Source organism: Octopus bimaculoides, chromosome 1 (genome assembly GCF_046866305.1).
Source record: "Octopus bimaculoides isolate indiv1 chromosome 1, ASM4686630v1, whole genome shotgun sequence".
NCBI classification, from domain to species: Eukaryota; Metazoa; Mollusca; class Cephalopoda; order Octopoda; family Octopodidae; genus Octopus; species Octopus bimaculoides.
The window spans coordinates 192,607,527-192,625,612 of NC_142928.1; the positions used below are offsets into that span (position 1 = coordinate 192,607,527).

The window sequence follows — 18,086 nt, forward strand, 5'->3', positions numbered from 1 at the left end:
AAAACTAATAATCACATCTTTAGAGTGTATATTTAGAATATTTATATCTACTCTACATTTAAACCAGTCTAATATCCGTATGTCATCAAATATCTTATTCCTGGTCAACATGTATTTGGTTTTTTCACCTTTTCTTCACAACGACACCCAACATTTTTTCATTTTTTTTTTTTTTTCTCTCTCTCTGTGTTAGTTATTTCAAAGGACCTGGTGTTGTATAAATCAGCCATGTAGAAAATTCATGGGGACTGAATTATCTGTCGATTTTATTATGATAAACATTGTTAGAACTCAAACTCTCAGAAATAGAGTTGACCCCCCCCTCTCCCACCACCACTACCACCTTGAAAAGGAAGATTCCATCACATGGAATCTCCTGGCCCCTATATTTAACAGATGGCTTCTAATTCTTGAGCTTCCTAAAACATTCCCTTCCACCACTCAATTATTTTATGCCATTCTTCTTATTATTATTCCTCTGTATTCTACAACAACATACACACTGAAGCTCACAAGGAAGCCTCTACATGATTGCTCAAACTGCTAGATATAGCAAACCTCCCTCAAATCACACCCTTTCATTTCAAAAATTAAAGAAGAAAAAGAAAACAGAAGGATACGTTAGATAATGTAGTCCTATGTACACCTAAATATGACGGGATGGTCATGGCTATAATACTTTTGATTGTAGGTCTGCCCTATCAGGATTGACCTAGGGTTAAACATCAACAAACATATGCTTAACAAAATATCAGAAATTAAATTTTATTTTTCAAAAAATACCTTTCCCTATATTAATTTTTTCTATTATTTCATATAGATAATATAAGAGACCAAGTTAATAATCATTATTATCATTATATTACTAATAGTTAAATAAAAATTTACTTTTATGCAGGAAAAGCTTTATCTTTTGTTTTAGCAGTGTATAACTACAGAGTCAGCTATATGATAAATTATTCACAATTATAAGATTATTAATTAACAACGCAAAAATAAAAATAATATTCAGTGCAACTTTATAAACATTTAAATTTTGTTTTGTTTGTTTTTAAAACTTTGGCAAAGAACTGGATATTTTAGCAAAACTTGTAGTTGGTTGATAGGTAAGTAGGTGTGTGCGTATGTATATATATATTCATATATATTTATAATATATATATATATATATATATATATATATATATATATATATATATACACACACACACATATACATACACACATATACATGTACACATATATACACATACACACACACACAAAGTACACAGATGTTAAATACTTGACAGAAATAGGTAATCCTTTAATCTATTTCTAAATAATTAAGTTTGTTAACGTTTTGTTGGTACAAAAACTTTTGGAGCATTTTACAGAAAGCAAAACATATTCTAAAGCAAATTATGAAGAATTTGAATGGAATGTTCCAGAAATCATCTTTTGGTAATCTTAGATTATGGAATGAACTTATATATGTAGAAACACATAAACACAAGTTGATAAAACAATAATAGTTGTATAATAAATACACACACCTCTGACACAAGTTCATGCAGAAACACAGGACCTATAAAAGGGGAAAGGTTCAACTGATAAGTCTGTTTTAGGGCCCAAACGGCCAAGGAGGAGCCTGGAACTATATGCTAGGCTTCACATTAAAATAGAAAAAACTAACAGTTTCCTTGGATTTCAGAGAACTCTTGGAGGTCCCTGCACACACACACAGAATTTTTTTTTTTTTAATGCTTTTTAAAGAGACTAACAGCTTCCTTGAGTTTTGAAAGGGTCACAGTCTTGATCCACCTTGCCAAGTTTCTCTTGTAGGTCCTGCACATACACACACACACACACACACAAACACACACAGATATCTAAATTTCTCTGAATATATCTGAAAATTCAATCCAATGAATTTTTTTTTAAATCTATAGATAATCAAAGTAAAACAAAAAAATATACATGAAAAAAATATTTAAAACATCAATGGTTTGAGTTGTACCTAAAGATTTTGAAATATGAAATTACTAAGTTCAACTTTGAAGTTATTCCATTAAAAAAATAATAGTTGATATAATTAATCTTACTGGTCTGTTGAAGTTCTGTCAAGTCATTTATTGAATGCACAACAACCAGTTCTTTGAATAGTCAAATATATCATCTAGCATAAAAGCATAAATTTCACATCAGAACACATATTTTATGCTCAACAGCTGTTTCATTAAGATAACACCACTAGATGTATAATTACATAATTATGAAACATATGTTTTAGTTAAAACAGACATACACCAAAGAAAAGGCACATTTTGATAGCAGCCGACAACATAGAGAGAAAACTGTCATAAAAGCATTTTTTTCTTAATTATTAATTGCACTGATTGTCATGTAACATTTAATCAAAATTTAACTAATTAAGTTTATCAATAAACTGCTGAAAAGAAAGAAAAAGATTTTATCTTGAGTTTTTTTTTTTAATATATAAGTTATTGTTATAACAATACAAACTTGGTATGATAATAATTTGAGAAGACTATGAAAATGAATATCAGCTTGTTGTATAAAGAGCAAGCTTGAGGCTGCCCAGTTGTAACACCACACCTGGCTCATGGGTGACTTTAGCGGTGGAGTTCACTCTGTTGCAAGCATTCTGGTCAGGTTTTCGGGTTTGATGATAACTTCCTTCGCCTCCTCCTGTCCCTCCTACCAATCTCAGAAGAGGGAAACCCTTAAATAAAAAAGGGTCATAAGCGTCTCCCCCCCCCCATTCCTCTTCCTCCTCTGACTGAGTCATTAAAAAAGAAAAACGAGAATCAAGTTTTCAGTTGATTACAAACATATTTTTTATGACTTCTAATAATGATGATGATAATAATAATGATTATGATGATGATGATGATGAAAGACGACATGTTGTACACAATATTAACAAATATTGTAAAACATACAACTGATTGGAGATTATATAAAACTGAAAACTGGGTGAAAATCACAACAATGAGGACAAATTAATTCAATTTAAATAAAAACAAAAAATAAATCTGTAAAGCAAAGTCCTGTTTCCTTTGAGGTGTAATTTATAATTCTGTATATTTGCAGCCCATGTAATGTTTTTTCGTAATTTTTTTAATGAATGTATTTATGTTTATTATTATTATTATCATTATTATTTAACTCCTTCTAATATGAACCTGTCTCTCTATCTCTATATAAATATATATTCTATCTGTAATGTAAATGTGGTAAGTGTGAATGTACATGCATAAATAAGTGCACACATATTAATGTATCCCTACATATATGTGTCCAACATGAAATTGTCTGAACATGTAAGCATGTACATATATGTATATATACATACATGTGTGTATATATATACATATATACACACACACACATATATACGCACAAACATGTATACATATATGTGTATATACACATGGTTATATATATAATATATATATATATATATACATACATGTGTGTGTATATATATATATATATACATGTGTGTGTATGTATCTGTATATATATGTATATAATGAATATATATATGTATATATTATATATGTATATATATATATATGTGTGTGTGTGTGTGAATGTATGTATATATTATATATGTATATATATATGTATTTATATACATACATAAATATATATATATACATGTGTATATATACATATGTATTTATATAAATATGTGTATATAAGTATTTATATATATATATATATATTTATGTATGTATGTATAAACACACATATACACACACACATGTATATAAGCTTTCCTGTTGCACCGAATTATTTCAACACGTACTTTCAATATCACCGTTTGTAATTTAAAAAGAAAATTCAAGAAAATAAAATAAACACTGCTACAAATTGAACTCCCTGTATCTTAATGAATGTGATTCCACAATTTTGTTCACCTATTCCTGCCGTCTACATTGACAAGATGTTCAATATCAAATACCTTTTTAATACATTATCCATCACAACTCTTTTGTCAACTAATATATTTTGATTTTCTGCAATGAGACCAAACTCTGTGTATGTACATGTGTGTGTGTGTGTGTGTGTGTGTGTGCATGAACATGTATGAATGAGTAAGCTTGTGCATGAATGTGTGTATCTGTGAATCTGATACATTTATTAGCTGTCTCTTCATAACACATAACTAAAAGAATGGAGATAAATTAGCAAAGGAAATGTATTATTTATTCCTTTTTGGAATCAATCAAATCTTGTGTGTATGTATGCACTCTAAACCAACACTATTACATTAAAAACAAAAACAAAAAAAAAACTGAATTCAAAGCAAACATGGATATTATTATTATTATTTGATCTTAAATTGACATTCAATCCCAGTATGTTATCCATTGATTAAACACTTTTAAGCTTCAATATCAGAACATCTTCTGATGACATTCAATGATAAACTAAAATGTCTTCAACATGTCAAGTTCTTCCCTATGGTTGGCAGGTTATTTTGGCAACTAAGCATTCATATTTATTGTTGTTATTATTATTATTATTATTATTCTGCCTAGGTCAACTTTACCTTTCATCCTTTTGGGGTTAAAAAAATAAAGTACCAGTCAAGTACTGGGGTTGATGTCTTCAACTAATACCCACACCCCTAAAATTGCAGGCCTTGTGCCAAAATTCGAAACCATTATTATTATTATTATTATTATGGAATGAAAGAGACAGAAAAAAAAATTTAATGATTTCCTCTACAACACAGTAATTAAATAACAAAGCATTTTTTACTGGCAAATGACACTTATGGAATGGAGTGTTTACTTCTAAAATGATACAGGACTTCCATTGCATCCAAAACAAAACCAAAAAAAAAAATAAAATAACCTGAAATCAAATCAGGTTTGTCTTTGTATACACAAAAATAGTTATAAAATCCAGTTGGAAAATTTTCTCCATCTTCCCTTTACAAATTGACTTATAATTTACTAGACTAATTTGTATGCCTGGTTAATGATTTCTTGTAATTAATTCATGTATTAGAAAAATAAAGAAAAGAAAAAGAAAAAGATTATTACAGCATATCATCAAACAGACAAATTTATTGTTTTAACAATACAATAAATACGAATTAATTGAACTGTAGTTCAATAATCAAATGAATGAATTTACAAATAAATATTGATACACAAAAAAAAAGTTTAAAAAATGAAAAAGAAACAACATACAAAATGAATACAAATCTTGCATTGATTTTTTTTGTGGGGGGAGGTATGTATGTAAAAACTTTGTGTTTGGTTTTATCAATTTTTTTTAATTGTTGTTGAAAATTTGACATTTTGTTGTTGTGTTGTTATTTTTCTCTCATTTTCTCTGGAATTTTTATTTTCATCTTGTTTGAAATATCATTATTGAAAAGAATAAAGTTTGGGAAAAAAAAAAAAGATAAAGATTTTCTAACATCTGTAAATTGAAAAAAGAATATTTGTTAACCATTTTCGGTGATCCTGAAAACATCCCCTTCAGTTATTTTACACTGAATATCCTGTGGCTAAAGGTTGGTTTCAACAACTATTTCATAACTACTTTATAGACAACTGTTTTATTGCTTTCAAATTCTATTCTTCCATCATTGTTTTATTGTTTCTTTCTTTGGTTGATTGGCTTATAGATTCCTTTTTTTTCCTTCATTAAAATTACAGTAAAGAATCTTGATACCAAAATAGTCCTTGTATATATTCACACACATAACATATATACATGCAAAAATATAGACACACATCGTAGGGGCTGTATTAGTGCAAGCCTGGTACAGCCTTCTGGCTTGCAAGTCTTCAGTCAAACTGTCCAACCCATGCCAGCATGGAAAGCAGACGTTAAACAATGATGACACATACACACACATATATATATATATATAGGTATTTCTTGTGTGTACAGTTAGACACTTCCATTTATGATATATAGTGTAAATGGTATGATTAACACAAGATGCAGTTTACATAGGATGCAAATATGTAAGCAACAAATGATATCAACTGCGTCTTGTGTTAATCATACACACACACACACATATTTCAGTACATGACAATAAAAAATAGCATCCAACTATTTGATACCTTCCTATTAGAAATACAATCAAGTCATGTTTGAAAATAGATTGGACCACATAACGACTTTATCCCCCACCTTTCCTGCATGGTGACAACACCTGCAATACACAGTAACTGTAACCCCCTATACTTACTAGATACGATTCCCTTCACTATGTGACATTAAACTTTTTACTACATTAAGACATTTTTTTTTTACATTGACTTTAGCCTTACATAAGGACATTAACCCCTTTATTATAGTGATTTTAACCCCTTTACTACTACAATAATGAATCTTTCAATTATTTCCCAACCAAAGGGCACGTAATGCCTAACAGCTTGTTGGATGATCATGGTTGGAATTAATCAGCTCAATCAAGGTTGCACAACTATTACTAAAAAAAAAACCAAAAACCAATTCATCTTTTACTTACCTACATGTATGCTTTTAACTATTAATTGCTTCCGTTTCTCTCTCTCCATAATTTCATTTCAAACCATAACATTTACAAAGAATAATTGTATTCCCTCCCTTTTCCCTTTGGCTCTTCTTCGTGTTTTTGTTTTTTTTTTCTCCTTTAAATGATTTTCCAGTCCTCAATCTTTTTATCACAACTTAGTGACAGTAATATCAAAAGACCACTGTGGGTTCCAACTTCAGCATAGACAAACATCTTGTTTATATACATGTTTTTGAAAGATTTGTATAATTTTAATTCAAATTGTTTTCTTCTTCTTTCATTTTATTTTGAATTAAAACAAAAAAAATACAAAAATAAAACCTTGAATGACGGTGGTGATCCAAACTATCTTGTCGTACGCATAACACAAGGACTGAGAAACAATAATCGTAACGTTTGTCTTCTTCAGAACATCTCAACTGTAAAACAATGAATAATAATAATAATAATAATAATAATAACCACCTAGACTGACTGCTGACATCAGCCATGTGATATCGTTACCGTGATAAGGGATATCAGTTCTCTTACTTCACTTCCTTTTTTTTTTTCTACTTTTGCACTGCTTGACTCAGAGTATTCTTCCACAGGTGCATCTCTCAACAACAATTCTTCATATTTGTTGCAGTTTTATTTATCCATCCATCAGTAACGTTTATTTTTGAAACATGTTAATGTTCCCCCCACCAACCATCCCATTCCCCACCTCTTTCTTTTTTTTTTTTTCTCTCCCCCAAACCAATTCCTTTATGTCCTTACTAGAATAAAAACCCAAAATTCATTGCTGGACAGCTTCCACCAGCACTGCCATAGCTCTCCATCAGAAAAATATTCAAAAAAAAAAAAAAAAGACAAACTAAAATGATTTACTTTCCTTTCACATGTCTGATGAAGGCGAGCCCAAAAGCCTGCCAAAGTTAAATTATTATTATTAAAATCACCCTCCCACTTTATTATCATTAATTATTATTAATATCATCACTTATTAATTATTCTTTTTATTTGTCTGACATGAAAGTAATCCTCTTCATGCAACCTTCTCTAATAGAAGGATATATTTTACAAATTCATTCTTGCTTTAAAATAATAAAGATAACATCTGTGACATTCGAGTTGGTTTTTGTTATTGTTTATAATTATTCTCTTCACTCTTATTTTATACAAATGTAATAATTTTCTATAATTACAAAATTATTTCAATTAAAAATTTCAATAAATTAGGGACTGAGCAAGATTTCTTAGTTAACTTTTTTGTAAAGTCTTTATATTTACAGAAGTCAGAATTTAATTTGGAATATTTTTTTGTTCTTAGCTCTTGGTAAACCTGATCAAGTAGACCTGCTGTGTGGTGTATCTGGGACAACTGCATGTTTTGTTTTCCCCCCGCCTCTCTCTTTCTTTATTCAAGACAGCAACCAAATTGCATTCACATCCTTACTATTTCTAGCAGATTGAGACACCATGCGGAACCTCTACACTAATATCTTTGCATAAAATTTCAATAGAATTTAACTTTGTAAGAGCTTTAATCTATTTTTGAAATTTTATTTCAAACTTCTAAATTGAAAAGGAATTCCAAAAAAAAATTACAGAACCTTAAGAATGATAACTCACTATGTTAAGACTGGTTTGTTACAACTATATACTTTCAAGTAAAATAGATACCCTAGGCAAGAATTTTGCCAGTTTATTGAAGCTAATAAGCACCACATTTACTGCCTGGTTTATATACAGAATGAGACAACTGGGCACAGCTGTTCAGATGCTGAAAATAGATATGGATGGGAGAATAAGTACCTTGTTGTCCTAAGGAAGGTTCAGTTTTAATTTAAAATTCCCTTTTGTTACCATATTTATTTTGTAAGGAAGGTTCAGTTTTAAAATTCCCTTTTGTTACCATATTTATTTTGAGATATCGTTTCTTTCAATTTTAAATATAACAAAGAATTTAGTAAAATAACGTAGTTATCATTAAGCTAGTGTTTGTGACGAAGGTTTGGAAGATTTAAATTCAAAACTTATGAAAACAAGACATTTGTACTACAGAGCTGGTTTCAGCTTGGTTGGTATCAAAAGGGTTATCAGTGTATGAATATATAATTTTTTAAAAATTCTCATACTCAGAATCTCACTCGAATCTGTTCAAGGATGAATATATTTTTTTAACCTTAGAATGACATTTCCTCAACATTTATAATGTTCAGATTTTGTTTGTTTAATCTTTAAATAAATTTTTGTGTAGTATTTTTACAATATAACCCTTTTGTTACATTTCTGTTAATCAACACTTCCTTTGTTGTAATTAATTTTGAAAATAATGAATTCACTAAAACAAGTCCTTATTAAAAGCTGGTGCTTGAAACAAATTGACATGAAATTTTGACGGAATGTTTTTAGATCACTTTATAAGAGAAAAATTTCTATTTTTAGATCACTTTATAAGAGAAAAATTTCTATCTTTGATAGCTGGTTCATACTAATTGGTATACAGTGTCAATTGCAAATCCTGACAAGTATTACATACAGATGCATCACTAATCCACTTGATGCCACATCCAGTTTCATAAATCCCCTTTGGCCTACTTAAAATGCTAATTAACTCCATCTTTCTACCCAGTTCATTCCATTTATCTCTCTCAAGTTGACATGGATATCCCTTTCGCCATGCACATTTTCCCTAGCTTCGACATGCTAGAAAATACAGCCAAATCTTCCCAAAAACTTTTGCACCTGAAACAGGTTTTTTTTTTTTTCTCAAAGCTTTTTGTATTGTTTGTTAGCTTTCTTTTCCACTACAAAGCTTCAAGCAAACTACAATGCTCACACAAAGTCTTTGACACAAAAGAAAAAAAAAAAATTCAGAATGGTCATGACTGGAATTCTTTATCAAAGGTCTGCTCCATTAGAATTGATGGTAGGGGTGGGAGTTAAACAAGGTTTGGAAATTTAAAGTTTTGATTGAAGCTCATTCTTGCATCTGCCATGGATGATCCTGCAACAATAAATTCAGTGACAAATATAGCTTCCACTCTCCAACTGTTGCCAGTCTTAAAATACTATGATAAAGGAAAGCAATAAACAGAACTTCACTGAACAACCATTTACATCAAAGAATTGGCATATTCCAAGTGGAAGTTTACACTTAGAAATGATCAGGGGACATAACACTTCTTTAGTCATCAGAGTGCAGCTGTGCTGGCTACTGCATTGAAGGATTTTAGTCCAACTAATTAACCCCAGTTAGTCCAACTAATTAACCCCAGTTATTTTTTTTTTCTTTCCAAGTCTGGTACTTTACCAAGTTATAGAGATAGTAAACAAACCAACACAGAAATATGTATATACAAAGCTTCCATCTATTCAATTCACTCACAAGGTATCAGTTAGATTGGGAGCTGTAGAAGATACCTAGGTGTTACAAAGTGGAACTGAATCTAAAGACCCCATGGTTGCAAAACATGCTTCTTAGCCAGACATGCTTGTGCCTGGAAAGATTTTTTCCTTAATGCATTATATAGAATCTCTTGTAGACATGCTCTAAACCCAGCTCAGTGATTAAGAAGTGCCATGTTACAACTGGATAGTTGGGATTTAGTCCTACTACAGCTCCAGGACAAAAACTCTTCAGTGGATATATGGTAGACAAACTGGGAAGATGCCTGTCAGATACAAGTGAGCAAATTCAAGTCTCATTTTGAAAGTAACACAAAACTAGAGTTGGCAACAAGAGCAACCACCCAAGTCTGTATGGATCAACACAAATCATTGAAACATGGGATACATCTATGGTTCAAACCCCAAAAGCTGTATCCTCCAACTTATTTATGCAACTATCTCAATGTATGGTTTCTTATCAAGAGCACATTTTACAATACCTTCCATTAAGCCCAGACTTAAATGCATCTTAACAGGCTACCTTGTCACTACAAAAAGTGACACTTATCCGATGCCAGACTACTCGAAAATCCAATGAGAATTTCTTCAGAACACCATTATTACTTAAAAATAAAATTCAATGCAGAGCTAAAGAAACTATATTTGCAAATATGAGCAACAAGACTTCAAGGGAATTTAAGGTTCTAGATTTTTTCCATTCTCTCAACTGATGCAGTTGAAAATCTCATTTCCCTGCCAAATGTAGCTAATTGCTTAAATGATTTGCCCATCAATATTACAAAAGGTCACATCTATCATAGAAATTTTCCCAAACATGGCTGCTTAGATCATTTAGCTTGTGTACATCTAAAATGTTTGAGATACCTGGGAATGAAATATCACTTTGTACCTGGTTCATAAATTACTTTTCTACCTCCTCCAAAGCATTCTAACCAAGGAGTTGTGACTACAAGAACTAGCTGAACCAATTTCATTTAAGGCCACTGGCAATCTTGTCAGGTCCAGCTATTTATAATCAACTTTCACCACTCCCTCAAATTGTTCAACAATTCTTTCACCCATCATCCAGTAAAATTCACTTATGCTTAATCTTTCATAATATTCACAAAGGCTGAAAATGCTTGCCTCTTTTGCATTCACTCAAAACAAGCTACTATTCTGAGATACCCAAAGATTTTTAAAAAGTCTAGTTCATTAATACACATACCTGTGCATCTATGTAGTCTCACCATGTGGAGAATTATTACCTACTTCAGGTATGCTCAATTCCCAGATCATAGCTACAGGAACTAAGTTATCAGTTAAGCTTGCCTTTCATTCTTTGCTGAAATCACAATGTTGCACAACTGTATATTATGAAGTTGACAGTACAAGTTAAGCTAAGAGTGGGAGACAACATAGCAAAATGGAAAAATTTAAGCACCCAAGCATGTTATTTTGCTCTGCAGTAGCTGTTTCTAAGTGTAATCTATGAAGCACTAAATTTCAAAAGGTCCAGGAATATTTCCCTATTTTTATGTTAAAAGACCTCACACTGTTTATAAATTATTTCCATACAATATCAATGACAGGTCTTGCATCACAAAATAAAACATCCCTTGTAAATTTCTAGCTTGATTCCTGAGAAACATTCATTACAAAGCTTTCAGAAAGAATAACATTTTTAACAAGGTAATTTTTTTTGAAGTTGACATATCGGGTTAAACTACAAATATATGAAAAACTTAGTGGGGAATCCATTGATGCGACAATAGAACCATTTTCTCCAAACAGGCACTTGTAAATGGAGGAGGAAACAAATTGAAAAATTTGGAAATCCGTGTCAGCATTGGAGTTACACAAAAATCTTAAGTGCTGCATTGCTATCTCCTCTAAAGACAAGCTTACTATAGGAGATACTTGGCTACCCCAGTAGGACAAGGAAGGAGAGGAAGAGTAAGAAATAGATGACGAGAGCAAGAGAAAATGGAGTGACCGAACTGGGGGAGGTAGATGTCAGCATACAGACTACAAAAATGCACGTGAGTGGAAGGACCTGCAGCAGGTGGTGATCATGGGCAGCTAGGAAGAGGGGTTGCAGTGTTTTGTCACAGGACAGATCATCTGAGAGAAAGTGGGTAAGGTGGTAAAGGAATAATCCTGTATGGATGGCCACAATTTTACCTAGCTCAAATCAGGTATATATAATATAAAAAAAAGGAAGGCAGGCATTTAAAAAAAGTTTTATTAATTGCATACAAAAAAAGTAATAAAGCACTAAAAGACAGCCATTCCCAAATAATGGGATAAATTTACATAGGTATCATGGCCAGTGATTCAGCCGAATTGAATGAAGATCTAATTTAAAAGAAAAAATTAGGATGGACAAATACATCAACGGCCAATAAATACATTGCTACCTGTTTTGAAGGTCCAAGTACATAGTAGCAATAGGCGCTGGATCAGCAGAGGTACTTAGAAACCATGTACCTAAAACGAAACGAAACATTACAAGATAATTACAGGAAAGAATTTAAATGACATACATACAAATGGTCTTCAATAAAAATAACCATAGTTACCTTTAACTGTTCATCTTTGGCAATCTTGCGACACTTCAGAAACTCCTTTATGTTGGTTCTCTGATCTCCTTGCAACTGTATAACTTCCCCGTACTCAGGATGGTCCACTACAGTACCATTACAGGCGAATTCCTGTTAAAAAACACGACTTCCGTTAACAATACATAAACACTTATTAAAATTAATATAACAATTGACAAAAGAAATTACGTCATAAAGCCCAAGAAAAGACATTTGATGCCAACCAAACTTACTCTCTTGCAGGCCTTGACTATCTTTTTTAAGTCGAATTGCGTCGAGATTCCTTGCACAGTAGTTAGGGTTTTTCGCCCGTTTCTCTGTTGAATCCGAATATGAATTATACTGTCTTGAACGCCAGCACAACCACCAACTTCATCGCTGGCAGTCTTCAGATCTGAAACAACCAAAAATTCCTCAACTGAAGATTCCACTACAGCTGCCTGACTGCGCATGCGCCTGCCAGCCCACTTTAGACACAAATGGCAACAGTTTGCTTTGCAATATATTACATACATTTTCAATCAGAAATAAACCAATAATGCATAATAAAATCTGTACTGTTCAGTGACCAGATGAACCACCGAAAAAACAGATGCAGTTACATTGAAGTGCTTGGAACTGTGGCTATAGCCAATCCTCGAAAGACAAAAGATGGCTAGTTAGATATACACTTGTATATATATATATATATATATATATATATATATATTTGACACAACTGGATTTTGGGTTAGAGGAGAGAAGAACGAAAGATGATCAAAAGCAGTTTTAATTTATCCAACTGACAACACGAATAAATTCCTTTACAAAGAAAATTCTTCACTTGTAGATTTCAAATAAAAGTTATAATTTATCAAATTGGAAATTAGTCCATTTTTTTTCACCTCATCGGTAGAAGATATTAAAGTGTAATAGAATTCCTGTTACGTACAATAAAGTTAAGGTTAGAAATTGGAATATTGTAAAAGTGAAGAAATTCCTAGTGTAGTGATTCCCTTTCGAAAACCAATATTGATTGCCCAGTTATAGACAATCCAGAAAAGAGTGAATTTGAGACTACAAATATTTAAAAATGCATAAGCACTGAAAGGTACTTACGAGTGGAGAAATGAAGAAAAACGAGTCAAAGACAGTTTTGGGATGAAAGATGAGAAAAAGATGGCGGAGGAAGAGAGCAAAGTAGGCCATAAATAAATAAATCAATCTTGAAATGCATGAAGAAAACGGTTCTTCTACATTACATTTCGTAATAATCGGTTCTAGCGGTCTATTTTCTAGTAGTAGTTAGAATTTTAAGTGAAAATATTGGATACTTACCTAAAGAAAGGCTCGGGATACAGGTCATACAGCAGGTAGTGTTTATTCCACCAAATGATATCAAACCCCGACAGTGAGGGGCGACGAAGGTTTTTTCTCGAGTTAAAAAGGAAAGCGAAGACTAAATCGATACACACAAAGGAAAAACCTTGTGTGTATGTATCAACTTGTTGATGGGTTTTATTTAAAAAAAAACAGAAGAATTCAAGAAGAGCGAGTAGAAATGAAACACAGTTGAGTTGAAGAAAAGGCGAAATGAACTGCTCGTTGAGCAAGCAGGAAACAGACTGGCTTGGAGATCAGAGAGGAATGGCTGAGAATGGCAAAGTATGGTTCTTTTATTGCGAATGGTGACGTTTCAACTAACTTCACATTTCAACCAATCAAAACCAAGTCTCACAAAATGTTCGAGAATAACGCAAATAGTTAGTAACCAAATTTTCTTTTTTACTCTACTGAATATTTATTTTTTCACTCTACTGAAATGTAATTTCATTGAATTAAATCTTATTTTGAACGTAAAACTTTAATATTATTTTACTATTATTCTTTTTTCTCGTGACAATGCTATTTCTCACCTACTCTGGTGTCTTCTTTTTTTCCCGTCTAAATTCTACATGTCAAATTTTGACAATCCATAACAGACATATTATTAGTATTAGTAAAAATATTTATGTAACGGTTTCACAGCTGAGCCAAAATTGCCATGATTAATAGATAAATAACGTGTGTCTGTAAGTAACAGTACATAGAGGGAGTTTGAATGGAATTCTTTTCGAATTTGTTGGTTACTGATGATATATTGAATAATTTATTTGCAAGCAATCACTCTCCAAAATCTATTCACACTTTTTTTTTTCCTTTCCACTCCTTTCACATGACTAATTGTACATATTTAATTTTCTTCACTCGAGTAGTTTTACGTTATGATTTCCAGGAGGAAGAAAAAAGCCCCATCCTTAAATAATTAAAGCATGATAAAAGTAGGTATTTCAACCATAAAAATAATGATAGCGTAGGGAGCAATCCGTATTTCACTTGTGTTTTACATGAAAAAAATAACTAATTATGGCGAACCTCTTAAATCCAGTCATCTCCTCGTAATAAGTAAGTATATTGTTTTCTACTGAAATTGACTGCATTTCAATGGAGAGTAATTTACTCAATATTGTAACTTCATTCGTGTTATATGTTTCTTCTTTGTAGCTGACCAAAAAATTAGTAATCTAGCTTGTAGAATACACTATACACACATTAAAATTGCGCATATATACATGTCTTCACTGATTTCAGTCATTAAACTCCGGCCATGCTCGGGCACCGCCTCGAAAGATGTATAAGATCGTTTCATTTACCTGTAAAAATACCTACATTGTTTTATTTTTAAATACCCCCAGGATCATTTTATTATAAATAATTTCTAATAATTGTTTAATTCTAAATATAATCACAAACAAGATTTAAAACTATAATGATAATAATTACAATTATCTACATGCGTTACACACGAGAAAACTGTACAGTCAATATATTTGTCAATTATTCTATTATCTCGATATTATTTAGTTGTTTTAATCGATTTCTTTAAAAGTCAATAAAAATGTATGTTTTTTCTGTTAGTGTGTTAATAAGAATTCGGTCGTATATTATATAATAATTATAAAGATGATACTCATGACAAATATTTAACATTTTTATCAATTGTAAATAATATAATTTAAAGTTAATTTCATTGTTTACTTTTCTTTGGTGCATTTGCTTGACAGTTGTTTGATTCTATGGGGGGAAAAAATTGTGAAGAATATTTAGTGAAACCGAAAAGCTGTAGGAGGTCGGTTTGGAAGAAGACCAGACGACATGGAACCAAGAAGGAAACTGAGTAATGGCTACTGTACGCAGACCGACTGAGTGTGCTGGTTGGTGTAACTAAGTGAACATTTGGCTGATGAACATCTCTCACCAGTGAAATAATAATAATCCCTTCTACTACAAGCACAAGACCAGAAATTTTGGGGAAGGAAGCTAGTTGATTACATTAACCCCAGTTCTTGAGTTGCACCTCGGCGGAATCTGAGATCCGAGCGTAAAGATGGACAAAATGCCGCTAAGCATTTTCCCCGACCTGTTAATGATTCTACCAGCTCGCTACCTTAATGATAATAATCGTTTCGAGTATAGGCGCAAAGCAAGATATTTTGGTGAAGGAGGCTTGTTGCTTACGTCGATTCCAGTACTTGTACTTATTTTATCGACCCCCGAAAGGATGAAAGGCAAAGTCGACTTCGGCGTAATTTGAAGTTAAAGCGGACGAAATGCCGCTAAGCATTTTGCCCAACGTGCTACTAAGACTCATCGAATTTGTGCAGACAACTGAATAACAAGCCCTCCATCGATTCAGGGAAGCAGTTCAAACAACATACTTTCTAAATGATTGTCTGACAGACCAACCAAATTTAAATCTCGGAGAAGGAAAAAGGACATGTAAGAAAATAGGTGAAATTATCTTTGACTTATAAAAAAAAGTATTTGAAACATATATTTCTGTATTAAAAGGTAAAATACAATTATAGGAGGCATGCAGAAACGGAAACACACCATTTTCAATTTTTTTCACCCCAAGAAGTGATAGTTTTGACGAGGTGACTCAAAGAACCAAATGTACTGAGCTTGCTCCCCTGTTTCAGTCTAACTTAAGCTACATAATACATGTCTATTATTTAGAATAATAGTTGGTGATTTGAAAGGAGGTGTGAATAGGGAAGAGGAGATTTCTTCTGACTAGATTACAGGTTCCATTTGTCATTTAAGATGGCTATAATTGATTGTATTGACTAAGGAGTTTTTGTTGTTTTTTTACTTTGGAAGAATGAAAGTTGACTTGGCAATGAGAACAGTGAAATATTACTTTAAGATCGTTTATGGGGCTGTCACACTGTCTCAATATTTTTGTGTGGTCTGGCACCATTACACCTAATTTGATGAAGTAAGCATTAATAACATTTAATAAAGAAATAGGTGGTGAAAAGAAGCCCATTATTTATGCAAGTATGAGAGACAACTGAGTTTTGGCCTTATTGGAGCTCTTTAACAAAGCATAAACATCGTACTTGGTAGAATAGAGTGATATGATAATCACTAAGTGTACACTTATAGGTGTAGAAGTATTCAAACAATAGGTTACTGCAATTCATTCATTTACTTTTATGCCTGTTTTTCCTAGCTAGCATGGCTTAGATGAATATATTATTGGAGTATAGTTTCACAGCCGAATGCCTTCCTGTTGCTAACCCTTACCTGTTTGTCAAATAAAGGATATCTTATACCCCATGCCTTTGAATATATGAAGCCAGTATGGATGATTTGTTGATGGGAAATAACTGCAACATTACTGCTTGCAGCTGAGTGACTTTTGGCAAATGGAAACAAACAAAAACATACATGCAAGCATACCTATACATACATATATATACACATACACGATTGGGGTAACTGGGAAGGTTTGCTGTGGGACAAGCCCGTTATAGTTCAGCCTTCCACTGCTAGAAGCCACTTGATGCGACTCTCAGGTATCAGTCTGCCAACTGGCGTCGTAGAGTGGAGTTGTACTGCAACGTGGTGCATCTTTGTTTTGCAGTGCTTCTCCCCTGTTCATCAATTTTTGCAATGGCTGAAATGAAGGAACAGTGTACTTCCATGAAATTCTGTTTGCTGCTGGGGAAAACGGCGGCCGAAACACTTGTCATGCTTCAAACAGCTTACAAGGACACTGGCATGAGCAAAAAACAAGTTTACAAGTAGCTTTCATGCTTTAAGAATGGTCACTTGTCGCTTGAACACCAACCTTGTTCAGAGCGACTGCCGTCCTCCCAAATGAATGAAAACATCACAAAAATTGATGAACTTATTCTGGAGGACTGTTCCCAAACAATTGATAAACTTGTTGATATGACTTGTGTATCCTTGAGCTCCTGCCAAAGAATTTTGAGTGAGAAATTGTGAATGAAGAGAATTGCAGCAAAATTGGTGCCTTGCTTGTTCATGGAAGATCAAAAGCAGTTAGGACTGAATGCGTGTCATGAACTGAAAGAACAATTGGAAGTTGATCCAAATTATTTATCACTGGTGACAAACAATGGTGCTACAGCTATAACCTGGAAATGAAGCAGCAATCAACTCAGTGGAAGCATTCAATGTCACCACACCCCAAAAAAGTGTGTCAAGTGAAGTCCAATGTCAAAACAATGCTGATT

At 32.4% G+C, this 18,086-nt stretch overlaps 1 protein-coding gene and 1 long non-coding RNA gene across 2 annotated transcripts; both read right to left on the minus strand.

The window, feature by feature from the left end:
* Positions 1 to 5,675: 5,675 nt before the first annotated feature.
* LOC149137915 (uncharacterized) lies at positions 5,676 to 11,266 on the minus strand. The gene is made up of 2 exons (XR_016244629.1): positions 11,145 to 11,266; positions 5,676 to 9,533 (listed from the first exon to the last, which is right to left on the minus strand). It is a non-coding gene; the product is annotated as an uncharacterized LOC149137915 (long non-coding RNA).
* Positions 11,267 to 12,143: 877 nt separating this feature from the next.
* On the minus strand, positions 12,144 to 14,147 carry LOC106884165 (eukaryotic translation initiation factor eIF1). The gene is made up of 4 exons (XM_014935403.3): positions 13,837 to 14,147; positions 12,753 to 12,913; positions 12,499 to 12,630; positions 12,144 to 12,406 (listed from the first exon to the last, which is right to left on the minus strand). Exons 1-4 carry the CDS (start codon positions 13,862 to 13,864, stop codon positions 12,392 to 12,394), a joined length of 336 nt encoding a protein of 111 aa, XP_014790889.1. The 5' UTR covers positions 13,865 to 14,147; the 3' UTR covers positions 12,144 to 12,391.
* Positions 14,148 to 18,086: the final 3,939 nt, after the last annotated feature.

Coding starts and splice junctions, on each gene's coding strand:
- LOC106884165 (XM_014935403.3), bottom strand. CDS start 13,864: ATGACCTGTATCCCGAGCCTTTCTTTAG. Junction 12,914..13,836: donor TATCCCGAGCCTTTCTTTAG/GTAAGTATCCAA, acceptor TGGTTGTTTCAG/ATCTGAAGACTGCCAGCGAT. Junction 12,631..12,752: donor TAGTCAAGGCCTGCAAGAGA/GTAAGTTTGGTT, acceptor GTTTTTTAACAG/GAATTCGCCTGTAATGGTAC.